Raw genomic sequence first — 19,465 nt, forward strand, 5'->3', positions numbered from 1 at the left:
ATGTCACACTATACTTTCTAATACCCCTTATGTCCTCTCTGCAATTTCTATAATTTCATACAAAGGTTTTCTCTACTTATAGTTTCACATTTCCCTATGACACTTCTTTTTTCTTTTTGCTCTATAAAGGTTAATCCCAAGTAAAAGATCTCCTAGTGCTTTGAGCAGGGATTTAACTACAGGAGTCTTAGAGGTCTCAATTAACACTTGGCTCACAGCTCTTTGGGACCCATCTTAACCCTACAATCAGCAGTGGCATTGCTACTGGGAGGGTTTGCATTTCCCAGGCTCCACCTGCATAATGTCTGGCCCCTCTTTGTACCCTCCTGCAAAGCAGGAGATTCACAGTGCAAGTAAAGTGTTGGGGTTTGCCTTTTTCTGTTTTATGGTGTCAGGGTTTCCCAGATGGCCACCAGAATGTTGCTTTATAGAAAAAGCTGTAACCCTATATGTACAGGAGGTGCATATCCTCTGACATTGGCCAATCAAGGTGAAAGGATAACTCACAGACATAGCAAAGCAGATCATCTTGCTTCTGTGTGGTTGCAGGCTCAGCTTTTGGTGTTGTTAACAGCCAAAAGGGCATTATATAAATGGGGGAACTGGCTACAGCCTTTTTCAAAGGGCCCAATGAGATCTAGTTGGGCCCTGGCTCTGAGAAGCTGTTTTAATAAATCTTATTGCTCCCCTCTGGTATTTTGTTCTTTTAAAACCAATGAACCACAAATTTTAAAATCATGTGCAGCTCATATAAACAACAAGCTTCTATCTCCTGCTGCAAAAAATGCCACTGATATTATTTTGGTATTTTATATTGCTCCTCCCCTCAAAACATTTCTACGAAAGCCAATGTAACTTTTACCTTCAACATTTCTATTTCTCTGTTACCTGTAACATTTTTTCTTCTATTGCTCTAAATACCCTATAATTAACTATCTCTATTGCATCATATAACCCCTTTATATATTTCCTTTTATTGCTTCAAAAAGCAATAAAAAATCTTCTTTCTTTTTTTCTTTCTTTCTTTCTTTCTTTCTTTCTTTCTTTCTTTCTTTCTTTCTTTCTTTCTTTCTTTCTTTCTTTCTTTCTTTCTTTCTTTCTTTCTTTCTTTCTTTCTCTTTCTTTCTTTCTTTCTTTCTTTCTTTCTTTCTTTCTTTCTTTCTTTCTTTCTTTCTTTCTTTCTTTCTTTCTTTCTTTCTTTCTTTCTTTCTTTCTTTCTTTTTTTCTTCCCTTCCGTCTAGCAAACCATCTATTCTATGACTATCTTTCCCTAATACCAGAAGCACTGACAGACTGGCATTGCTATACTCTTAATGATATTACTTATTTGTACTCCAGTTCTCTGTTGCATGTGTGAGAGCTGAAAACTCCAAATATACAAACTCAAATTCAACATATATAAATGTAAAAATAAAGTTAGGTTATAATGTAAAGTTTCACACATCCATAGTTACCTTTGGAAGATAGGTAGACAGACAGATATATTCCTGTCTGTCTACCTATCTTCCATAGGTAACTAGTATTTATCTATCTATCTATCTATCTATCTATCTATCTATCTATCTATCTATCTGTCTATTTAATATGCATGTGTGTGCATGTCAATTATTAATATATACAAGTCCAAAGAAATATTACTATAAATTGTCACTTACCTTTCAAAAGAGAATAAAGTGAATTTGCTGATCAATATACAAAAGGAAAAAATGTTTTACTTGTTTGCTCCAGTTATATATACTAGACTGGAGATCACCAGCCCTATATGTATCAGATTAATTGGCTTTACTATATTGCAACAGTTACATTAAACCTATAAAGCTGCTGGTTAAACTATTTTTGGCAACAGATATATTAGGACCATTTTTTAATTTACCATAGCCTGCTTGCAATGTTTTTGTATAGCAATAAGGTGCTGACAAATGTGTCACAATACCTGTCCTTGCTGTGTGAAGCCCCTGTAGAACTATCAGTAATAATGAAGTCCAGCAATCCCATGATAAAATCCACTTTGCCATAGTGCAGGGTATATGCCTCTGAATACCAAGAGATGTACACACTTCTGTAATCCGATGTCACACTTCTATTTATCCATGAGTCTGAAAAGTATGAAGAGAGAGAGAGAAAGAATAGTGCTGGAGTGCTGGTCTTTGGCTGAGTTCTCTCTCTGTGGGATCAATTTTCTCCCAGTAAGTGCTGTCTGGCTGTGTGTCCTCCTATTCTGTCTGTCCCTCCCTCCCACTCTCAGTCCTTCTACCCCCCCCCACCGTTTTTTCTATCTCTCCCTCTATTCATCTAGTGTTGCCTCCCCTGCTTCTATTTCTCTTCCCCCATTATTTACCCTCCCTCCTCTTTGCTAATCTGTCTGGGTATTCCTCACTCTTTCTGTGTCTCTAGTTTACCACTTGCATTCTTTGTCACTCATGTTTGATATGCAAACCTCTCACCTTTCATATCCACCTTGCACTTACTTTGCCTTATCATTTTCTTCTTTTTCATTGCCTATAAAACTGTCATTTCTTTGTCTCCCTCTTCCTTCCTTTCTTTCTTTTTTTCTTCCTTATGTCAGAATTTGTTCTTTGTGATTTTCATTTACTCACTCTCTATTCACATCCTTACCTAGACTCCTTGCTTTTCTCTATCACTTCCCAAGTTGACTGACAGCAATAAGTGGCTCTATATATGTCCTTTTTCTTTGCATGCTCTTCAAATTGATTATTTGTTAATATTTATTCCCTTTCTCTAGATGCATGATGTATTGTGTGTATATATATATATATATATATATATATATATATATATATATATATATATATATATATATATATATATATATATATATATATATATATATATATATATAAATATATATATATATATATATATATATACACATCTATACATACACACACACACACACATATATATATATATATATATATATATATATACACACACACATATATATATATACACATACTATATATATATATATATATATATATATATATATATATATATATATATATATATATATATATATATATATATATATATATATATATATACACACATAGGGAAATATATATGGTTATGCATGCTATGTTTTTTACTTCAATTAGACCCTTTCCATTCCTTTTTAAAAATGATTTCCTTATGCACCACACTATATTACTGTCTTCTCTTGTCTCTTTTGTCTCTTGTCCATCTCACCACACATTCCTTTATCTTCCATGTCTTGTCTTGCCTGTTTCAGCTTCCTGTGCCTTACTTCCCCCACCTCTTGTTCTTTGTGGCTTCAAGTCCCTCTCTGCCTATCTTTTAAGGTTTATATTCCCTGATCTTTAGTGCCAGTTTCATCACCTCATTTGCTCTATTTGCTCAGATTATATTCCCTTCTCATATTGAGCTAATCTAGTTTAGTAACCATCTACCTTTTTGATGATAATCATGCTCTACATTATTACTATTACTCCAGATTATTTCAGCTTCATTATCCCATACAAATTGTACCATATATTGTTTTTATTTTATGTTACCGTCTTTGGGGCCAATTTACCATCTGTCGGACGGACACGATACGCTGCAGCGATCATGTCCGCCCGACATCGCTGAGTGCCGACAGCATACATTGTCGGCATTTAAAATTGCACAAGTAGTTCTGGTGAACTGCTTGTGCAATGCTGCCCCCTGCAGATTCACGGCTAATCAGCTGCTATCGGGGGGTGTCAATCAGCCCTATCGTATCTGATCGGGTTGATTGCTGTCCGCCGCTCAGAGCAGGCGGACGAGTTAAGGAGCAGCGGTCTTAATACCGCTGCTTCTTAACTCCTGTTTCTGGTGAGGCTGAAGGCTCTTTCAGATTCCATCATTGATTATGGCTTTTTTCAAGCTCACCAGATACTTAAAGGGACAGGAAACCCCCAAATGTTCTTTCATGATTCAGATAGAACATACAATTTTAAACAACTTTCCAATTTACTTCTATTATTAAATTTGCTTCATTCTCTTGTTATCATTTGATGAATGAACAGCATTGCACTACTAGCAGCTAGGTAAACACATCTAGTCAGCCAATCACAAGAGACAAATATGTGCAGGCACCAATCAGCAGCTAGCTACCATTAGTGTAGCATATGTGTATATTCTTTTTTAACAAGGGATATTAAGAGAATTAAGCAATTTGAAAATAGAAGTGAATTTAAAAGTGTCTCAAAATGACATGCTCTATCGGAGTCATGCAAGTTTAATTAAGACTTTCCTATCCCTTTAATTTTATTGTATAATTTAAGCTCCTTACTGTGTTCTTTTTGCATCATATTAACGGATCTCTTGTAGTCATGTTTCATAATTTCTTATCAGCTCATTTCATATCTTCTTTTCATCTCTGTTTCATGCTGTCCTATTAGCTTTCTATTTCATCATATTTTTACTGTTTCTTTAAAAGGGACATGGAAGTCAAAATAAACGTTTCTGGTCAGATAGACAGTCGAATTTAAAAAACAAACAAAAAAAATCCATTTTACTTCTATCATCAAATGTACGCTGTTCAATTGAAATGTCTTTCCATTAGAGCATACTGATGTATGCTCAGGAGTATGCATGTCTTGAGTACCTTTCTTATAACAGTGTTCAAACAGTGCTGCCATTTAGTGTCCAAGATGTGCATGCATGTGAGCCTACGTATCTATGCTCTAAGTTTCAGCTAAAGACATGTGCACGCTCCTGAGCTTGCCTAGTATTACTCTTCTTTAACAAAGGATAGCAATAGAAATAAGCAAAACAATAGTTAGTCAAATGTCATGCTATATCCAATCCTTTTAAGTTTAATTATACATTTACTGTCTCTTTAAACAACAAGGTTTAATACATTTAAACACAAATAAAAAAAATTTTTTTTACAATTTACTTGGATGATAAGGGCCAGATTACCCGTGTAGCGGTATTTAATGCTCCTGCTCGAGCGCTAATCCGCTAGAAGTAAGGTTTTTGCACTTGTATTGAAAGTAAAAAGTTTTTGTTTGCACACTAACCCGATGTGCGGAAAAAGCCGAACATCAAATATCGCGATCACATTAACTATTCCTCCATAGAATTCAATAGAGCAAAAAAATTTTAAAAAACCTTAACACCCTACTTGAGCGCAAACCCGATCGCTTAATCACGACTCACACTAATAATAGTGTGCATGTGGTATAAAATCACAAGATTAGTTTGTTGGGAGGAATCAAGGTACCCACTTAGGGGTTAATTCATAAAGCTCCGTACGGCTCGCTGGAAACAGAAGTTATAACGCAGCGGTCTAAACACCGCTGCTCCATAACCAGTTTGCCTGCTCTGAGGGCGGCGGACAGAAATCAACCCAATTGAATACGATCAGGTTTATTGACACTCCTTGCTAGCGGCCGATAGGCCGCAAATCTGCAGGGGACAGCATTGCACCAGCAGTTCACAAGAACTGCTGGTGCAATGATAAATACCAACAGCGTATGCTGTCGGCATTTAATGATGTGCATCGGACATGATACGCTACATCGTATCATGTCCGCTCGCACTTTAGTAAATTTACCCTTTAGTGTTAGATTACAAGTGTAGCGGAAATGAACACTTTCGCTCATGTACTAACGCACCTAGAAGCAAGCTTTTTGTACACATCAGTTAGTGCTAACGCAATGGCATGCACGAAAAAAAAGACAAAGTTAGAATATCGTGCACACGTTAACGTATTCCCCCATAGAAGTCAATGGAGCAAAAAAACTGGATAAAAACACCCTACTCGCGCGCAAACCCGATCGCATATTCTCAAGTGTGCTAACCCGACATGAAAATATGAATATTTCACATTCCAAAGTTCTTCACACAGCAGAATATGTTCTATTTATTCATAAATACACATTTCTACATATATCTGATGGTATTTTGGTACAATAAATAATACACCTACATGTATATATATATATATATATATATATATATCCTCTCCAAGAACACAGGCACTCACTGGTCTTTATAAAAGGTAATCCTTTATTCAATCCATTAAAACGATAATAATACCATGACGTTTTGGCACACCATCGTGCCTTTATCAAATGTATCAAAATATTAAAAAGCTTCATATCAAACTTACCCCAAATCACCTCTTAAATACTACTGGAATATAGCACATGCCGCCAGCTCATCGTGTGTAAAATCGGCGTCTGACGTCATCAGGGAGCGCTGATCTGTGCGCCCTGTGAGATCGTAGGGCCGACGTTGCCATGGCAACATGTAAACTATACACAGTTACTCGGCGAATGTGCAATAGACCAATAGATATATTTGCATATCGAGTGTGTCGCCGATTACACATATTGACGGAGTTCCCCATACTTATTATAATGGGGCAAAGTACCGCAAGTCTCCAAACTATTGGACAAAAACGATGTCTATATCAGCGCAACACTCCCAGCAGATAATACTAAAAACAAAGTGCGTAAAAAACATAGTGTATAAAATTCAAAAATGTGTTAGAAAGGAGCATCTATATAACATTGTATCCATATCATAATGAGTGAAAAGTATCAAAAAAGCATTTGATGTCATAGTGACAGTAAACTACTTCTGGGAACAATATGTGAGAGATGATTATATGTCCATTTTTAAGACCCATACGCTATAACAGGACAAATCTGTGTACTCTGATTATGTTGCAAAACAGAATTTATCTAGTAGAAAGGGCTGAAGTCCAGTGAGGTATTGAGGCCATATGGAGAGATGGTATTTAGCCTGTAGATCCACTTGGTTTCGCATTGTAGTAACAGGTTCCCCCTGTCACCTCCCCTTGGGTCATGTATACTACATATACGCTGGTGCAGGTAAGGCGATGCATAATGTTGAATCTTTTGTTGCTGTGAGGGTGCTGAAACAAATTGCCCCTAAGCATACCATTGCAGGTTACACATCCAGAACAGGGAAAACAGCCCATCTTCGTGCATTTATGCCAAGTATCCTTTTTGTAATTCCTTATTGGATCTGACTTAACCAATATGTCCCTTAGGTTATTTGCTCTTCGGTATGCTATTCTGGGGGCAGCCACCCTCCCAAATGGTAGTGTGGGATCACTGCCTACCACTGGCCAATGCCTCCGGACCGCCTCAGTGAGGTGTCTCGAATCTGATGTATATGTAGTAACCATGTTGATCCGGTCAGGGTCTGACTTGGTTGTCCTTTGCCTTTTTTCCAGATTAGTGGGATCCATAAGATCATCACGTGCCCTCTTAACCATATCTCTAGTATAGCCTCTCTCCACTAGTTTCGTGTCCATTTCTTCCAGTTGTTGATGTAGCATAGGTATCTCACTATTGTTCCTAATGACACGAGTGAGTTGGGAGGTGACATTCCCTTTCTTTTGGTGCAGAGGGTGAAAACTCCTCGCATCCAACAAGGAATTGCGGTCAGTTGGTTTAGTATAAAGAGAGGTACCAAAACGAGTGATACCCTCTGCATCAACTTTGAAAATATTAAGATCCAAAAAATTTACAGATACTGTACTGTATTCCAACTTAAACCGGATTGGACAAGCCATGGTATTCAAATGTGACACCCACTCAAGCAATGCTGGCTCACCACCTCTCCACACCAAGAACACATCATCGATATAGCGTGTGTAGTACATGATGTTGCTATTATCATGTGGCCGCATCAGCGTGCGTTCATACCACGCCATGTAGAGGTTTGCATAAGTGGGTGCCACATTCGAACCCATGGCTGTACCTGCGATTTGCAAAAAATAGTCATTATCAAATTTAAAATAGTTCTTCTCAAGACAATGTGTTAACATTTCGCAAAGGAACTCTATGGGTGGACCATTGTACAAATCATTGCCCGTCACCATGGACCTGACAGCCTCCACACCCTCATGATGAGGTATCACAGTGTAAAGGCTGTCCACGTCCATGGTGACAAGCACATCATCAACACTTAAACCAACATATTCCTTGAGAACACGAATCATATACATTGACTTGCACCTCCAGCATGTTGTTAAGCATACTGAATCTTATTTAAAGGATTCCCCAGATATGATTCGTGTTCTCAAGGAATATGTTGGTTTAAGTGTTGATGATGTGCTTGTCACCATGGACGTGGACATATTGGTTAAGTCAGATCCAATAAGGAATTACAAAAAGGATACTTGGCTTAAACCCACGAAGATGGGCTGTTTTCCCTGTTCTGGATGTGTAACCTGCAATGGTATGCTTAGGGGCAATTCGTTTCAGCACCCTAACAGCAACAAAAGATTCGACATTAGGCATCGCCTTACCTGCACCAGCGTATATGTAGTATACATGATTATTTGCCCATGTTCCAGTGTATACATCGGCAAAACTGTAACAACCTTCCGCGAGCGTATGGCAAACCATCGGTGTGCTATACGGGAGGCCCTACGCACTGGTGAATCAGAACAACCAGTAGCTAGGCATTGCATCCAACATAAACATGCGGTTTCAAGTTTACGCACAATGCTTATAGATCATATACCCCCACTCCCAAGGGGAGGTGACAGGGGGAACCTGTTACTACAATGCGAAACCAAGTGGATCTACAGGCTAAATACCATCTCTCCATATGGCCTCAATACCTCACTGGACTTCAGCCCTTTCTACTAGATAAATTCTGTTTTTGCAACATAATCAGAGTACACAGATTTGTCCTGTTATAGCATATGGGTCTTAAAAATGGACATATAATCATCTCTCACATATTGTTCCCATGTTTCTACCATAATACTAGTAGGCATGAATGCGAGCTAGTATCTCACCTTATATGTAAATTGAAGTAGTTTACTGTCACTATGACATCAAATGCTTTTTTGATACTTTTCACTCATTATGATATGGATACAATGTTATATAGATGCTCCTTTCTAATACATTTTTGAATTTTATACACTATGTTTTTACGCACTTTGTTTTTCGTATTATCTGCTGGGAGTGTTGCGCTGATATAGACATCGTTTTTGTCCAATAGTTTGGAGACATGTGCTATATTCCAGTAGTATTTAAGAGGTGATTTGGGGTAAGTTTGATATGAAGCTTTTTAATATTTTGATACATTTGATAAAGGCACGATGGTGTGCCGAAACGTCATGGTATTATTATCGTTTTAATGGATTGAATAAAGGATTACCTTTTATAAAGACCAGTGAGTGCCTGTGTTCTTGGAGAGGATACGAATTGGCTTGCAGTGCACCTTGGCATTTGAATTGGTGTAAGATTGTGCTGTCCTCTATCTGGACTGTATATATATATATATATATATATATATATATATATACATACAGAAAAAAGCGCACTCCAAAGGTCTTTTGAAACATACATTTGTCACTTTTATTAGCGTGAACGTTTTCGGGTAAACCAACCCGTCCTCAGACAAACAGTGAATAAAATACGCTTACCCACCACCAAACATATAACCCTCTGTGAAAGCTGCAAGACGCTACGTTCTCCCCAGGAGATCCGCCCCCAACGTGAGCGTAACCATCCTGGGCAGCGTGAGCCTGCATACAATAAAACTAGTGTGAAACAAAACCAAACTGTGTTAACAAAACTTAAATAGCATAACAAACTGAGCAGGAATTGCTGTAATAATATAAGGATTAGACAATCAGACATATGAAATAATAGAAACTAGTGGCGAGGCAAAAGATGTATCACAGTGGCTACATTTGTATCTCAGTGGTTACCATGGTTACATAAATACAAATATGCTCATAGGCGGAGAACATATGTTGCCAATGTGAAAAGCCCCCATGATGAGTCGATGCTGATTTCAACCATAATATACTTGTGGCATTACAAATATCTAGATAAGAAAAAATGGCATACTAATTAAAACATAGGTCAAGGCTACGCTTCAATATTAGAAGTATGATAAATAGCCCCCTAGAATATATTTAACCCAAAATTGCCATTTTAAAGGCATAGCACTTGCTAAAAAGTAAATGACTAATCTTATCTATACTAAGATATAAAATTAATAAGCTATGGCTATATATATATATATATATATATATATATATATATATATATATATATATATATATATATATATATATATATATATATCATATTAATAAGTGGACAAATGGATCATGGATCTCATAGAACTGGATGTTATAAGAACACCTGCCAGTCAAGGTGGGTATTTAAACCCCTGGGTACTAGCGTATCCAAGTAGAATGTCCACTTTGCTTCTCTTTGTAGGAGCACTTTGTTGCGGTCACCCTCTCTATTCATCGGTGGAACGTGATCGATAATGGTGTATTTCAGATTCGTTATTTTATGTTGTAAGTCCAGGAAGTGTCGTGCCACAGGTTGTTCTGCAGTTTCCTGCTTTAAAGCCATACGGATCGTGGAGCGATGGTTGGCCATCCGTGTCCGTTGGGTCATCAGAGGTCTTTCCTACATAATACAGTCCACAAATGCAATGTAGAAGATATATGATATACGTGGTAGTACAGGTGAGTCGATATTGATGTCTATAGATTTTTCTCTTATGGGGATGTGTGAATGATGTGCCTGTAATAAGCCCTCCACAAGTCACACAACCTAAGCAGCGAAAGACCCCCGGTTTCTTAGTGTCCATCCTGGTAGTCTTTCTGTAACATTGTACTGGGTCCGTTTTCACTAGAAAATCCTGTAGGGATCTAGCCCTTCTGTAACCCATCTGTGGGAGCAGTCTCCGTAATAAAGGCAATGATTTATTGGGGTTCACAATCTCCCAATGATTGTTGAGAATATCTGGTGTGGCTTTCTTGTCATTGGAATAAGTTGCGACAAAAGTCATTCTGTTGGTATCCGGAGTCTTCACACTTTTTTGATCTCCTAATATCTGGATACATTGTCTTTCCAGGAGTTTAAAAGGATAACTACGTGTCTGGAAGCGTTCTCTCATTTCTTGCATTTGTTCATCCCTATTCCTCTCTTCTGTATTGTTCCTCAGCACTCTAAGAAATTGAGACTTAGGTAAGGCCTTTTTGAGTGCTGGTGGATGATAGCTAGAGAAATGTAAGAGTGCATTCCGATCGGTATCCTTACGGTAAAGGGTAGATTGGAGTTTGTCAATGTTTTTATAAAGCCTCACATCCAAGAAATCAATCTGTTGTTTGTTATATTGCATTTTGAATTTTAATGCAGGATGAGTCGCATTCAGAGATGAGAGCCATATTTCCAGTTCATCCGGGGGTTCCTATCCATAATAGGAACAGATCGTCAATGTACCTTTCAAAAAAAGGTGATCTTGTCTATCTTAAACAAATCAGTACCAAATTCTTCAAAGAAGAACATAAATAAATTTGCATAAGATGGGGCCACATTGCTGTCCCGGTTAGTTATAAGAAGAATTGATGTTCAAATCTGAAATAATTTGTAGTAAGACAGGTTTCCAAAAGATGTAATAATACTTCAGGAGGAGGTCCCACATATGGATACCTGTTAAGTTTGAAAGCGACCACCTGAATACCCTCTCGATGAGGGATCACTGTATATAAACTCATCATGTCTAACGTGACGAGAAGAGTTTCATCTCCAATTCCCTCTATATCTGCTAGTTCTTCAAGGAGAGTTGTAGAATCTCTCAACGACGGCATATGCTGGACCGGGGTTTGTAAGAATGTATCTATATATGTCGCTATAGGTTGTTGTAAAGATTCAATAGCAGAAACTATCAGTCTGCCAGGAGGGTGTGTAAGGCTCTTGTGTATTTTGGGTAATGCGTAAAATATTGGAATCCGAGAATGTGTGACTGTCAAGAAGGTTATAGAGTAATTTTTATCAAGAAAGCCCTCTTCATGGATCATAAGTGAACAACGATCAATTTGTTGTTTGAAGATTGTAGTCGGATCATATTGTAGTGTCCTGTAGGTGTTATTATCAGAAAGTTGAGACATAATCTCATTTTTGTAATCCACATAATTCAACAGGACCACTGCTCCTCCCTTGTCTGCTTCGCGAATAACAATTGTTGTATTCTTAGTTAGTGTCAGGATATTCCTTACTTGCTCTTTACCTTTAAATCTTATCACCAATCATAGGCTGATGGCCCGTTTAAATCTTTTCCGCACTGACAAGTCAGTGCTTAGTATTTTGTAATCACTGCTATGAACAGTAGCTTGCGACCTGAGCCCAAACTTCCTTGATGTTTTATATTATTCAAAATAAATATATGGGAATTATTGTTTATTTTGATTGCTCATTCTACTCGAAAACAATCTGTTACCAACTGGAGATTGGAGAAATCAAAGTCACACTTATAAAACTCTCTGGCAAATTCGAACATCTCTGAATCGTCACAGCAATCCCAACATCACTCAAAGGTACTTTGGCCATAACCTTACCTTGTTATTTAATTCTTCAATCCTCTACAGACAAGAGAAATTGAAACTTTGAATCTGTGCAAAGGAGCCGCTCCAAGGTGACGTCACACGCCACTCACTTGTTCAGAGTAACCACCGGGAAGGAAAACTCTGCCTCTACTGCTCTTTAGTCAGAGTGTTCCTGTCAGCATGTTACAGCAGTACCTCTCTCCTTCTTTTCAAAGTAAGTCTGATTAAACTAACTCACAATTCAACTATATGTGAAGTATTTATCAAACAATACTATTGCCTTCATATACACTTCAGTGAACTGTGAAATAATTTTGTGAATATATTATAATTACTCCAACTCAACCTAACACGGTACTTCCGGTTTCCAAACTAACCCACTACATAAATATAGTGGATCTAACTAATCATATAAATTCACTATCATTCCAGATAACACTCAATCCTATAGTGTTTATCCTCCAAGATAGTGAAACAAGCATACTATTTGTAAAGAACAAATCTCCTACTGAGATCCATAAGAGGGAACTATTTGAGCCTGACATAATACTAAGCCTAAAAAATAATGGATCCGGCAGATTTGCCACAGATAGTGTATAACCTGTCTCAGAAGGTGGATCAGATGGGTCAAGCCATCCTGGACTTACAATTAGAAAATCAGGTTCTTAGAGAAATGATCAAAGACACCAAAGAATTACAGGTTAACAACCCTGAACCACAGGTCTCTTTACCAGAGATTTTTTTTTTTGGTGATAGAAAGTCATACAGGCAATTTAAAAATGTCTGTCTATTACTTTATAACCTGAAGCCAAAAACCTATCCGTCTGACAGAATAAAGGTGCTCACAACCATTTCATTCCTTAGATCTGAACCCAGAATTTGGGCCGATCAGCTGTGTGAGACTAACGCTCCCATATTACGCTCTTTGAATGATTTCTTCTCTGCTATGGATGAGTTATATATGGATGCTGATATACAGTTTTCAGCAGAACAAAAAAATTAGGAATTTTAAACAAGGGAAAAAACCAGTAGAGGACTATATAACTGAGTTTAAGTTACATGCCTCAGATTCCTCTTGGAGTATGATTTCTCTACGTAACCAATTTCGACTCAGTTTGTCAGAGAGTATAAAAGATGAACTTGCATGCATAGAACTTCCCATTAATTTGGAGGCCTTAATGAAAGTATCCACACAAATTGACCGTAGATTGTGAGAAAGAAGGGCAGAACGTACCTCACCTGACAGTCAGAACAAACCTCAGGCATCCAGATACTCCACACAGATACCTCCAATGTCTGACCAGACATCACCTATGCAAATAGGGGTACTTAGGGGTCCTCTCACTCCCAAAGAGAGATTACGCAGAAGAAACTAACATCTCTGTATGTACTGCGCCAACCCAGCTCATACTGTGACAGACTGTCCCATTCTACGGAGAAATAAAAAGAGTAAATTCCTCAGATTACATAATTGCCAATCGCAAGAATATACACAATCTTACTGTTTACTTTCCATTCTATTACAGTGGGACCATAGAAGGCTGAAAACCAATGCCATCATCGATTCAGGGGCATTTGGAAACTTCATCGATGTTACAACTGTCGAAATTAATAAAATACCCACAGTGTTTAAAAAAATACCTTTGTCTCTTCGAGTTATTGATGGGTCCACAATTAGTAATGGCTCCATCACACATCATACAATTCCATTACTGAACACATCAGACAATGGTCATACAGAATACATAATCTTTAATGTAATACCCTCTCCTCATTTTCCTGTTGTGTTAGGACTTTATTGGTTACGATTACATAATCCAACGATTAATTGGTCTACTTATCATTTAACTTTCACCTCATCTTATTGTAGAGATACTTCTTTTCCCCAACAAGTACTCCTACAATCAACCTCCACTGATATATCCCTATCGGAACCCTATAAGGAATTTTCAGAGGTTTTCAGTAAAACTGAAGCTGAAAGTTTGCCACCACATCGGATATATGATTGTCCCATAGAATTAATTCCAGGAGCTACTATACCAGTAGGACATATTTATCCGTTGAGTCAACCGGAACTCGATCATCTTAAAGAATATCTTCAGGACAATCTACGCAAAGGGTTCATCAGACCATCAACATCTCCCGCTGGTGCAGGAATGTTCTTTGTGACGAACAAGGATTCTACTATTAGACCCATAATCGATTACCAAGCACTGAACAAACGAACTGTAAAGAACTGATACCCTCTTCCGTTAATACCGGAATTGATTGAGAGATTAACCAACGCAACCATCTTTACAAAACTGGACCTCAGGGCTACGTATAATCTGATCCGCATTAGAGAGGGTGATGAATGGTTGACAGCATTCAGGACCAGGTACGGACTATTTGAATACTTGGTGATGCCATTCGGCCTCTGCAACGCCCCAGCCACTTTCCAACATTTTATCAATGATATATTCAGGGATCTGCTTGATATATTGTACAAATGAACCGGCTGAGTCTCAAGGCATATGTCTATGAGTAAGGCTGACATCAAGCCGAAACGCGTAAGACAGTACTGCTCCAGCTGATCTTATGAAGTATATCTGTTTTTAAAGGAGAATCTATCTACTTATCCTGTTGATGAAAATTTGTTTCTAATAAAGCTGCAAGAGTTTTACTACACATATGCCTTGAGACTCAGCCGGTTCATTTGTACATAATTTCGATAAAGCTTACCGGGCTGGATTTCGGCATACAAGAAGTCATCACAGTGCTAGGGGCTACGGCAACGTAGCAGGGGATCCCATTGGCTGTACGGCTCGATACGGACTGGAAGTACACGGAACGAAGGCCAATCACAGTTGTGCAACACCGTAGCATCGCAAAAGACGCCGAAGACTGTGGAGAGTGCAGAGTCCTTACGGAGAAGCAAGGCCTCCTGAGAGGCAGGGGTAAGCGAACACTCGGATGAAGAGGCTGTAAACACCCTGGTGAGTTGTTACTCTTTTCCCTTTTTTGAAACGCTACCACATACTCTATACCGCAAGACGTGACAGTTGATATACTTTGAAATCCTGGTATTTCTGATAATCTACCTAACTGATGTTGGCACACTGCATCTGACAGCATTGATTCCTTTTTGCACATCTTTGCACACATATTTTTGGGATCCCCTCCCCATATATATCTTGAGCCTCACTTGGAAGAACACCCACATTTGTTGATAATCTGCTTGATATATGTATGGTTGTGTACTTGGATGACATTTTAATATATTCAAATAACCTTGAAGATCACATCAAACACGTACATTGGGTGTTAGCGAGATTAAGGGTACACAAATTGTACGCAAAGCCCGAAAAATGTTCATTCCATAACACCACCATTTCATTCCTAGGATATACTATATCACCAGCTGGTATACAGATGCAATCTGAAAAGGTGGACACAGTTAAAGAGTGGCCAGTTCCAATGACTAAAAAAGATCTACAAAGATTTCTGGGTTTTTCGAGCTATTACCGCAAATTCATCAGAAATTTTTTGAAAATCGCTAAACCTCTTACACAAGCAACTGGAAATTCTAAACCTTTTTATTGGAATCCTGAACTTACTAAAGTTTTCAATCATCTAAAAAATTGTTTTACAACAGCTCCTATTCTCCATTTTCCAGACATCAATCTGCAGTATATCATGGAGGTAGATTCCTCAGATCACGCTATTGGAGCTGTATTGTCTCAACAGAGATCTTTGACTGATCCTTTACATCCAATATCCTTCTTTTCTAAAGTCATGACCTCAGCTGAGAGAAATTATGCTATCGGTGATAAGGAATTACTAGCTATCCGAAGATCACTTGAATTCTGGAGACATTTACTGGAAGGAGCACGGCATCCGATCATAATTTATACAGATCATAAAAATCTGCAATATCTGCAAAACCATAAAACATTATCCGCAAGACAGGTACGTTGGAGCTTATACTTCGCCAGATTCAACTTCCACATAAATGGTAAGGCTGATGCTTTGTCTCGTCAACTATCCTATCCTACAGGATCATCTACCCCAACATCCATTATTCCCACGGAACGTTTTATTTGATTAACATCTGATTTACTCAATGAAATTAGAAATGCCTCTCAGCAACTGCCTCAACTTCTTGGCAATCATCTAACTAATCGAGATGGGCTCTATTACTATAATGATAGAATCTATATACCAACACATCTCAGACCCAAACTACTTGAACAAAATCACAATTCTCCTATGGCCGGACATCCAGGAATAAAACGTACTTTGGATCTCCTTTCCAGATCTTTCTGGTGGCCGAAAATGAAGACCACAGTCAACGAGTATGTACAATCCTGTACCATTTGTCAAACTTCAAAGATTGATAGAGGGACTCCATATGGTTTACTTATGCCATTGCCTATCTCAGACAGACCCTGGCAACAAATCAGGTTAGATTTCATTGTTGATTTACCCCTTTCTAAGAATCAGCCCACCATTCTCATTGTAATTGATACTTTCACAAAGATGGCCCATTTCATACCATTCCATAAATTGCCTACATCATCAGAAACTGCCACTTTATTCCTTGAAAATATCGTTAGATTACATGGTGTACCATCCATTATAATATCAGATAGGGGATCACAATTTACATCCAGGTTTTGGAAATGCCTATGTGATTCCTTGCAGATCAATCATCGCTATAGTACGTACATTCATCCTCAGACCAATGGACAATCAGAAAGGTTAAATCAATGGTTAGATGAATATTTAAGGTGTTTCTGCTCATATCAACAAAACAATTGGCTTACTTTCCTACCAATGGCAGAGTATGCCTACAATAATTTAACTAACTCTTCTACAAAACTATCACCGTTCTACGCTAACTACGGTTATCATCCAACATTTAATACAATCTCTACTACTCCCTCAGATTCTCCTCTCGTAGATGAACTCAACAATTTGCTACTAGACAACTTTAGATTCAGCAAGGAAAACATTACGAAAGCCCAAACTTCACAAAAACGTCACTATGATTTACGTAGAAGAAAACCCCCCACCTACCAGGTGGGAGACAAGGTTTGGTTGTCCACTAAAAACTTAAAGTTACAAGTTCCCAGTAAGAAACTAACTCACAAGCTTTACGGTCCTTTCCCGATATCTAAAATAGTCAACGAGAATGCAGTCACTTTGACTTTACCTTCTACCATGAGGATCCACCCTACCTTCCACGTTTCCTTAATTAAACCATACTCTCCTACTAGATCAAACAGCCCAGTCTTGCCACCGTCTAGCACGATACAAGATTCTAACATCTATGAAGTTCATTCTTTCCTGGACTCTAGGTATTACAGACGTACTTTACAGTATCTGGTACGATGGAAGCACTTCTCTGACGAGGATGACAGTTGGGAACCCGCTGCCAATATTAATGCCCCTAGACTTGTCTCACAATTCCATAGGAGATACCCGGACCGACCTCGGCCTCAAGCTGTGGATCAGCTTGCCTGACGAGGGGGTCCTGTCAGGATATTCCTTGCTTGCTCTTTACCTTTAAATCTTATCACCAATCATATTCTGATGGCGCCTTTAAATCTTTTCCGCACTGACAAGTCAGTGCTTAGTATTTTGTAATCACTGCTACGAGCAGTAGCTTGTGAACTGAGCCCAAACTTGCTTGATGTTTTATATTATTCAAAATCAATATATGGGAATTATTGTTTATTTCGATTGCTCATTCTACTCTAAAACAATCTGTTACCAGCTTGTGAGGAACTGGAGATTGGAGACATCAAAGTCACACTTATAAAACTCTCTGGCAAATTCGATCATCTCTGGATCGTCACTGCAATCCCTACATCACTCAAAGGTACTTTGGCTATAACCTTACCTTGTTATTTAATTCTTCAATCCTCTACAGACAAGAGAAATTGAAACTTTGAATCTGTGCAACGGAGCCACTCCAAGGTGACGTCATACGCCACTCACTTGTTCAGAGTAACCACCGGGAAGGAAAACTCCGCCTCTACTGCTCTTTAGTCAGAGCGTTCCTGTCAGCATGTTACAGCAGTACCTCTCTCCTTCTTTTCAAAGTAAGTCTGATTAAAATAACTCACAATTCAACTATATGTGAAGTATTTATCAAACAATACTATTGCCTTCATATACATGTCAGTGAACTGTGAAATAATTTTGTGAATATATTATAATTACTCCAGCTCAACCTAACACGGTACTTCCAGTTTCCAAACTAACCCACTACACAAATATAGTGGATCTAACTAATCATATAAATTCACTATCATTCCAGATAACACTCAATCCTATAGTGTTTATCCTCCAAGATAGTAAAACAAGCATACTATTTGTAAAGAACAAATCTCCTACTGAGATGCATAAGAGGGAACTATTTGAGCCTGACAGCTAGATTCTTTAGAGCAGACCATTCTTCTGATGAAAAATTGTTGAAGGTATCAGTTGTATGGGAGCTAGTAGATCTATTCATGTCATCAAGAGTTAATCTTGTGAGGACGTGATGAGTTTATATACAGTTATCCCTCATCGAGAGGGTATTCAGGCGGTCGCTTTCCAACTTAACCGTTATCCATATGTGGGACCTCCTCCTGAAGTATTATTGCAACTTTTGGAAACCTAAAACAGAAGAATATAGTGCAGATAAATGAGGGAAAGGAGTTGGATGAAGAAATGTATACGTAACAGGTATCCTACTCACTTGGTAGTAAGCACTGATGTGCAATACAAGCAGGCCGAGTCCAAAGAGTCACTCAGCAGACTCACCAGGCACCTGGAACAGATGGTCTTTGTTGTCCCGGCAACAAGAGTATCAGGAGCGGTGGGGTTCCCAAAAGATTTCTTTGCTGTTTCACAACTGTTGTTTAATGAAGGCACAATCTCTGCTTGTTTAGCAGCAGCAGCACTTAGAACAGAAGTGCAAATGGACGTCAAACACAATGCATCAAATGTTTCAGCAATAATCAGGAGTGCAGCAGCAGTGAAACAAATTTGAAGGAGTTTAATACAGCTTAAAAGCATGTAAAAACAAGCAACGCATTTCTCTGTGTCCCAGCACGGTTTCATCAGGCTATAAAC

At 38.3% G+C, this 19,465-nt stretch overlaps 1 protein-coding gene across 2 annotated transcripts in view; it reads right to left on the bottom strand.

Moving 5' to 3' along the window:
* COL5A3 (collagen type V alpha 3 chain) overlaps positions 1-2,202 on the bottom strand; it is a 295,561-nt gene extending 293,359 nt beyond the window's left edge. For both annotated transcript variants that reach the window (XM_053718030.1, XM_053718029.1), the window contains exon 1: positions 1,934-2,202. In XM_053718030.1, the coding sequence (XP_053574005.1) occupies positions 1,934-2,015 (82 nt within the window). In that variant the 5' untranslated portion in view covers positions 2,016-2,202. The remainder of the gene's footprint in view (positions 1-1,933) is intronic.
* Positions 2,203-19,465: the final 17,263 nt, after the last annotated feature.

Source organism: Bombina bombina, chromosome 6 (assembly GCF_027579735.1).
Source record: "Bombina bombina isolate aBomBom1 chromosome 6, aBomBom1.pri, whole genome shotgun sequence".
In the NCBI taxonomy this organism is placed as follows: domain Eukaryota; kingdom Metazoa; phylum Chordata; class Amphibia; order Anura; family Bombinatoridae; genus Bombina; species Bombina bombina.